Below are 7319 nucleotides of genomic sequence, written 5' to 3' on the forward strand. Positions count from 1 at the left end.
AAAGTATCTCATTTGTTTCAAATGTTAGCACAGCTTCTACTTGGCTGGCTGTCTCACACAGCAGCAGTAGCTAACAACAAAACAGCATAAAGGTAAGGTATAAAATATGTCTCACGCTCATCATATACACACGGTATGACCTCAAACCCCCCCCACCACCCCCATGTCCGCTACCGCTTCAGGTAGAATCTAATTCGGTGGGAAACACTGGAATACCATGAATAGAAAATTACTTTTATTATTTAAAATTGCTCATTTTTTGGAAACAAAAGGTTGCATGTAAATACACCGTTTAACATGTAGTATTTTAGTTTTAGCCAAAGGCATAAACAACCTTCCTCATGTGACAAAACTCTGTTACTCATACGGTATGTCCCTTTAACGTTGTGCCTACATTTAAACTGATGGAATGTTTTGGATCTTTTTCGACCTTCCCATTGAATGTGGACATAACCTTTTCAGGGATTAATTAATCTGTTGGACTGTCGGGCTGCTGTGAATGTGGAGAGTCAGCAGGTTTTACAGATTTAATGCTTTGTAACTTCATATTAGCAGTCCATCAAAGTTGTACACACTGTTAGCATCACGAGGTGGAGCAGTGGGTGGGGAACAGCTATATGAGATGGAAGCTGCTAACTGCTGCCTCTAGAGGAGCATGCTGTGTTACAGGCTGACATTATTCACACCTGCTGTTAGACTCTTCACTCCATCGTCTTCACTGCCTCATCAGCAGACAGCTCCTCCTGTTTCTCCTCCTGATCCTCCTCCCGTTTCTCCTCCTGATCCTCCTCCTGTTTCTCCTCCTGATCCTCCTCCTGTTTCTCCTCCTCTGCTGGGGGATCAGAGTACAGGCAGGACGTGTTGCCGTCCTTCCATGTGACCACGATGTTTCCTGCTTTGAGCTCGCTCACATCCCCGTTGTTTCCCGTCATCGGCCTTTCAAGTGACGGTGATGCTTTGCTGCTGCTGTCATCTCTGAGCGGTAAAATGAGCCGCAGCTCCTCACTTTTCTGAGCCACATCAGCAGCTGCCTTGTACTTTGCAATCTTCTTTCTGCTCCTGAGGGAAAAGACAGAAACTATGTCAACCAACAGTCTATAAAATATCAATATTAAACAAGTGTTGCTATGAAAATGTCATTGCATACTTGCTGGCCATGGCTCCCATTCCCAGCAGCAGAAAACCAACAAGAAGGCAGACGAAGGCCAGTCCCAGCAGCACAAAGGTCCATATGGTTGCTGTAACAGGAAGAAGACTGCTAAACATACAGCTCATATAATATTAGTTTAGCACTTAACAATTAATGTTAGAAAACAACAGCAAGAGGCTGCCAGAGGCAATTACTGAATGTATCCTGGTTATGTGGTGCTCATCTTGTCCTTGTCTCAGAAACGTGCTACATGGAGCTCTGTGATAGAAGCCAGGATGACACCAGGTCAAACTCTACACTGAACAATATGTACAAAATCAGATATTCCCAATGTTAACATAGATGAGATGGACATTATGTAATTCAAAGAATTTCTAACAAGATAATTTAACTTTTTTGTCAAAAAAATGTACTGGGCACAAATTATTGTTAAAGGAGATTAATTCCATATGTCTTCATAGGTATGTATGTTAGGGTCGCTCCCTCTCTATGCTCTGGCCTTGTATGATTGCCTTTTCAGGTAAACTGCGGATGTGGAGACTCTCCGCTGATTAATCCAGGTGCTCCTCCAGCCAAGGACCTGATTGGTCCCACACCCAGTCAGTTGTGCCAATCAAGAGAAGGAAGGCTTTGAGGAAGAGCATAAAGACTGGACCCAGACTGGCCTCGAGTTAATCGAGCACGCCACAAAACCCTTCCAGACTAACGTGGAGTTGTCCTGATGTTATTTTGTAGGAGGTACGAGTGAGATTCTTTAGTTGCAGGTATACGACACACTGTTGTCCCACAGACACTTTAAAACACTAGGAACAGCTTGTGCTGTTTTTTTTTTTTAAAGTCTTTACTTCCATTAGTTTTGGTTTTAGATAAGTTGAAGACCAACTTTTTTAGAATCTCTTTTGGTTTTATTAGTTTCTTTGATTTGGAAACGGCTCTCTTAGCCCTGTTGCTCCTTTTGTTACCTTTGTTTTCTCATGTTCAACAAAAGAGCTCCTAATTTAAAATAAATAACATTGTAACCTGTTACTTCCTTTTTCCAGAATGAGCCGGGCTGTAACAAGGTAGAAAATGATTTTATTTGTTTATGAAACTGACAAAACATAAAAATAACCTTTATTTAAATCACAGCATCCCAAAATGTTAATTGGCTGTTGAAGTGTTTTTGAAGAATATAGATATTCTTCTCTTTCTAGTGAAAATTAAATGGTGGTGACGTAGCGCTGTTTGTTTCTGTCTGATCTGATGTGTGGAGAAACACCCAGATGTTCGCTTAGGGAAGTGTCTGTCTGCTGCTCTTCAACGGAGATGTGGACGTTAACCAGACAAGCATTTGATAAATCAATCAGTTGGTCTTCATCCTTTATCTTTTCTCTTGTATAGTGAAAATATATATTTAAAAAAATGTTTCTGATGAAGCTTAAGTCTTACATTTGAGTTTTTAATAAAGTGTGGAATGGGCACATTGTTGCTCCTTGTAGCCATTAGTTGAAAATAATATCCACCCCAACTGCAGTTCTTCCCAACCAAATACCTCAAGGGGCAGTAATGAGCCAATCACAGCTCGACGCACCACAGTGAGACAAAAAGACACCACATCAGACAGATTGATGTAATCAGCTGCACTTTTAAGGACTTATTACCTCCACCAAGGAGCTCATGTTTTCTGTTTGCTTTGTTGTTCTGTTTCTCAGCAAAATAAAGGAAAAAAAACTGGCCCGATTTTGATGGAACTTTGTGGACGGAGCAGCAGCAGCACTTACGGTCCTCAGTGCGATAGTACCAGCGCAGGTATTCTCTCTGTTCATCCGTCATGGCCGCCGCATCACCTGTCTGCTCCTTTGCAGCCTCAAACTCTTCAAGATCATCAGATGCCCTCCTGGATCCTGGATGCATAGATCACAAGCCGTATGACAAATATTATACTAAAGCTAACTTTTATTATCATCAGTCTTATGCTAAGTGATGTCTCCGAAACATTTGGTTCAACCAAGACTGATTATTTGCATAATGTCAAACACATGTACTGTAAATGCAACAGTCTCTGTCAAAACAGCTTCAGTTTCATATTCTGTAAACAATTTCTTTCAATCTCATACTACAGTTAGTGAATTAGAACCTTTTACCAGTTCTTCTGGCTTTTGAAGCTTAAGTCAGTAAAACCAAATCACCCAATCATTTTCATCATTCCATACCATTCTTTAAGAATTGACGCTGTTTTCAAATCATCAATGTCAGGCCACTGAGACGGCTACAAGTTTGCCCCTTTAAGCAAGCCAGTTAAGGCTGCATTCATTCCTACTGTTGGCCACCCGGGGGAAGAAGATCTAGCTGTAAACACACTACCTCTCACTCACTGCTTAGCATTGATTCCAGCTGTTATCAAATGCTTTACAAAGACAATGTTCAATACTGTTTGCTGCTCAGCAGCAAACAGCAGACAGACAGTTAGATACTAGCTGGTGAACATAGTGGAGCATTTAGCTGCTAAAGAGACAGATGTTTCCTCAGAAGTTGGTGGAGACCAAAACCAGAGCTAAAAGAGAGAGAACATTGGACCTGCATTGATCAGGTGGACACAAACACAAAGACATTGATCTGTAATGTAAATGTGTAAATAAGCAGCTGTTTGCTTACAAGTTCAACATATCAACTTAAAAGGTTGACAACATATTAACTTATGTCGTCGTTGTGTTCCCTACGTGTTTCTGCTGCAAACAAGTGGACAAAAGAAATCAGTTATTGCAGGTTTAAGTAAAATGCTTCTCCCACCGTCGTCTGAATGCATGTGAATGTACAGATCTCTAACTCACGTCAGTCTAGAAACCTTTCATACAAATATGGAATATAAAAATCAGAAGTGCCTGCCAGACACAGACGTCTCTGTTCCTTTACTCCTCACTGACTTACTGTGCTTTTCCTGGCAGATGTCCCCTTCATCCAGAGATTTCCACTTTGAGAGTTTGCTGTCATGGGTGAGAACCAGATGCCAGCCATCTATTGACAGCAGCATAGAGGTGTTCCTGTTGATCAGTCTGCCCCTGTCACAGTCCCACAACAACCCCGTCACATCTACCTCTGACCCCCGGCAGGACCGAGCCTGAACAGGCTCTTTCTGCAGGGCTGACAAACATCTGGATGATTCAACACACATCAGCATGTCCTGATCAATCCAGATCCACTGCTGAGACTCTGAGTCCAGGTTGCAGTTCTTCAGCAGGACTTCACCTGTAGCTGCAGATTCCTCCAGACACAGGCTGCTCTGGGTGTTGTGGATCATGAATGCCCTCGCCCCTGCAGATGTTGAGAGAGTGACAGGTTTAGATTCATTGTTGTTAGTGTATAAATCAGTTCTGAATGATGCACAGACTTACCTAACAGGAGAGGAAACAATAAGATCCAGGCACCAACCATATCTGAAGAGGATAAAGCATTGTTTTTAAAAATCACTGAAATGTCAAGCTTTCCATTCAAAGCTACCTGAGGAACGGGGCTCATTTCTACGAGGTGACATGATGGCAGTGAATCGTTTTCGTATTTAGTTTCAAAACAGACTCAAGTATTGTGCAATGAGATTCTGGATTGGCTGAATTTGAATGTGAATTATTACGACTCTATTGTTGGAGATCTCTAAATAATGCATGGTGATCTGTTGCACAGCGTTTACTTTGCTATGGGCTGACAATCACCGGCTGCGTAATGCTACAATGACCACAGAGCAGTTTCATATCATAATACATCCGCTACCATGCAAGAGCATTGAAGGCCCAAGGTTGGGAGAGTTACTTTAATTAATTACCTGTTAAAAAATGTATTCAGTAAACTTATCCAAGTATCTCTATATAAAAGTAATATAATCTGATTACTTTCCATTACATATAGAATACTAAATATTCAAATAAATAGAAAAGGAAATGGTTTTGTATGTGTGGGACGGCAGGTAATAGGAGGTCTAGCATTAGGACCCAGGCAGAGGGTCAGAGTCTATAGAGCGGGGTGGGAAGCTCACGCCTGAGAGAGCAGCTGCCAGCCTCTGGTGACTGATTTAGGCTCTTTTTAATAAATATCTTTAAACGCATGATTTCACTAGTGAAAGTGTAGGACCATGATATGTTCATTTTAGTAGTATTAAATTAAAGCTTTGTGAGATAATTGTTAAAAATGTGTTATTTGTTAGATTCTTCATGTTTGATGAGGGACTAAAACTGGAGTGCTTGCTTTGGACCAGTTTACGCAGAACAGAGAGGTTTTTAGTCCCCTTAAAACAATATCAACATGGTTCTTTATAAATAGATTCCAGTCAGATGCATGTCTTCAACTGGGGGAGGGGACTGTGTTCCAGTCTGGCAAGGTAGATTATTTACTTCTACATTGCCCCATAAAACATTATTTTGTAAAGTTTCTTTTTGTGTATAAATGTTTTAGTTTTTAAACACATTCTAGAGTCAAACACTGTTTTCCCAGACTTATTAGATTATAGTGTGCCTTTTAACTAATCAATTGAATGGACCATTTTTACCAAATGTAGGTGTAATCTGAGTGTCTTTTTTTCTGCATCTGTAACGGAATACGGGAACTTGTTTTTGTACCTAATTGCGCAATGCTTTCCCATGTAATCCATTACTCCCCAAGCCTGATCTCACCACATCACACCAGAACATACCATAGACATACACTGCACACCGTGAGAGGGAAACAATAAGAAACAACAAATGAAACATTATTTATCTGCTGTGAAATCACATAGGTTAACATGCTGTGACTGAAACCTCAACATCTCCTGTAACAGTGCAGCTTCACAAACAGTAAAACACCACATACAGAGTCAATCATCGAACCCATTGCTGTGCTGTTTGTATATGAATGTGTTATGTTCTACAATGAATTCAGAACTACATAGTTAGTCATTTGAATGTGTACTCACTTCTCTGATGTTCTGTCTGGAGCTGAGATGAGAAGAAGAGAACCTCTGACGGCCTAAAAAAAGGCTTTCCAAAGTTCATGGGGAGGAGCCTGAAACACTGAATGTGACAAACTGCCATCATAAACACGGAGATTATACTGGACATAAAATGTAGTTATTTATTTATGAGGAACGTGTCTGACAGGAAGCAAAGCTGTGAAGTGGTCTCAGGTAGAACTTAGGCCTTTCTGTCCTGTGAGTTGATCAGACTTTTATGTATTTGTACCACCTTCACGTGATATCAAAGAGACACTAACTTTCACAAAGGAACTGTGCAGCATTTCAAACAAAGTTCAGACTGTTCAGTTCCAGGTCTTTGACCCTGCTACTTGGTTACTGTTTAGACAGCTTTGCAGTAACCTTGACCTCTGTGTCACTGAAGGAATGGAGAGGACGTGTTTCTGTCTGAAGTTTGAGTCTGTTGGATCTGGTACGTTCACTCATGTACTGTATGAAAGGGTTCAATTACAAGTACTTCTCATGCCACTTTCTACTTCAACTCCACCACATTTATCTGACAACTTTTAATAATAACTTATGTATATAGCACCTTTAGTAACAGGTTACTTCTAAATTCATATTTTCACACACAAATAAAGTATAATTTAACAATGTCAGATTAGGGATGCTAACTCATGTCATGGGTCTACTTGTGTTGTTGCAAATGTATTGTGATGCTTGTGAGTTTGTTCTTCGATAGCTGATGCTGCTTAAACAGTTAAGACTTCCTGTGTTCATGTCACATTGAATGAAGATGTGCAAATCTGTTCACTTAAACGTCAGCTTTGTCCATTATCCAATTTGAATAAAGAAAATTGAGTAAAGGAAGTGAAGAGCCTGAAACAAAGACGGCTTGCCTTCAAAGTAAAAGCTGTGACGTATTGGCTTGTTTGCTAATTAAATAAATAAACAAATAATGAACAGAATTTACAACTGTTATAAAGTCATATTTCTGCCACTCTCCCACAACTGATCGTGAATAAATTCGCTAATGGGCGCAAACACTGGAATAATTAATGATACATTATATTATGAATTTATTTAGTTAAGGCTTCTTAAGCGGTGAGGGTGAATGATACAGGCTCTTGTGTTGGGACATGTGATGAGTCTGACTGAAGTTGATTTACCTTGAACTTTGGCTTTATTGCTTGCTCTGCTGTCATAACAGTAATGCCTAAACTATGCGATGTGAAATCCTTCAACTTTATT

At 40.3% G+C, this 7319-nt stretch overlaps 1 protein-coding gene across 1 annotated transcript; it reads right to left on the reverse strand.

The window, feature by feature from the left end:
• Positions 1–288: 288 nt before the first annotated feature.
• On the reverse strand, positions 289–6132 carry LOC116376988 (cyclin-dependent kinase 11A-like). Its single transcript, XM_031838506.1, has 6 exons — positions 6072–6132; positions 4522–4563; positions 4058–4441; positions 2911–3033; positions 1148–1238; positions 289–1059 (listed from the first exon to the last, which is right to left on the reverse strand). Exons 2-6 carry the CDS (start codon positions 4559–4561, stop codon positions 702–704), a joined length of 996 nt encoding a protein of 331 aa, XP_031694366.1. The 5' UTR covers positions 4562–4563; positions 6072–6132; the 3' UTR covers positions 289–701.
• Positions 6133–7319: the final 1187 nt, after the last annotated feature.

Source organism: Anarrhichthys ocellatus, unplaced genomic scaffold (assembly GCF_004355925.1).
Source record: "Anarrhichthys ocellatus isolate YVR2014 unplaced genomic scaffold, GSC_Weel_1.0 scaffold769, whole genome shotgun sequence".
Classification (NCBI taxonomy): Eukaryota; Metazoa; Chordata; class Actinopteri; order Perciformes; family Anarhichadidae; genus Anarrhichthys; species Anarrhichthys ocellatus.

Coding starts and splice junctions, on each gene's coding strand:
- LOC116376988 (XM_031838506.1), bottom strand. CDS start 4,561: ATGGTTGGTGCCTGGATCTTATTGTTTCCTCTCCTGTTAG. Junction 4,442..4,521: donor ATTGTTTCCTCTCCTGTTAG/GTAAGTCTGTGC, acceptor CAACATCTGCAG/GGGCGAGGGCATTCATGATC. Junction 3,034..4,057: donor CATCTGCCAGGAAAAGCACA/GTAAGTCAGTGA, acceptor CTATGCATCCAG/GATCCAGGAGGGCATCTGAT.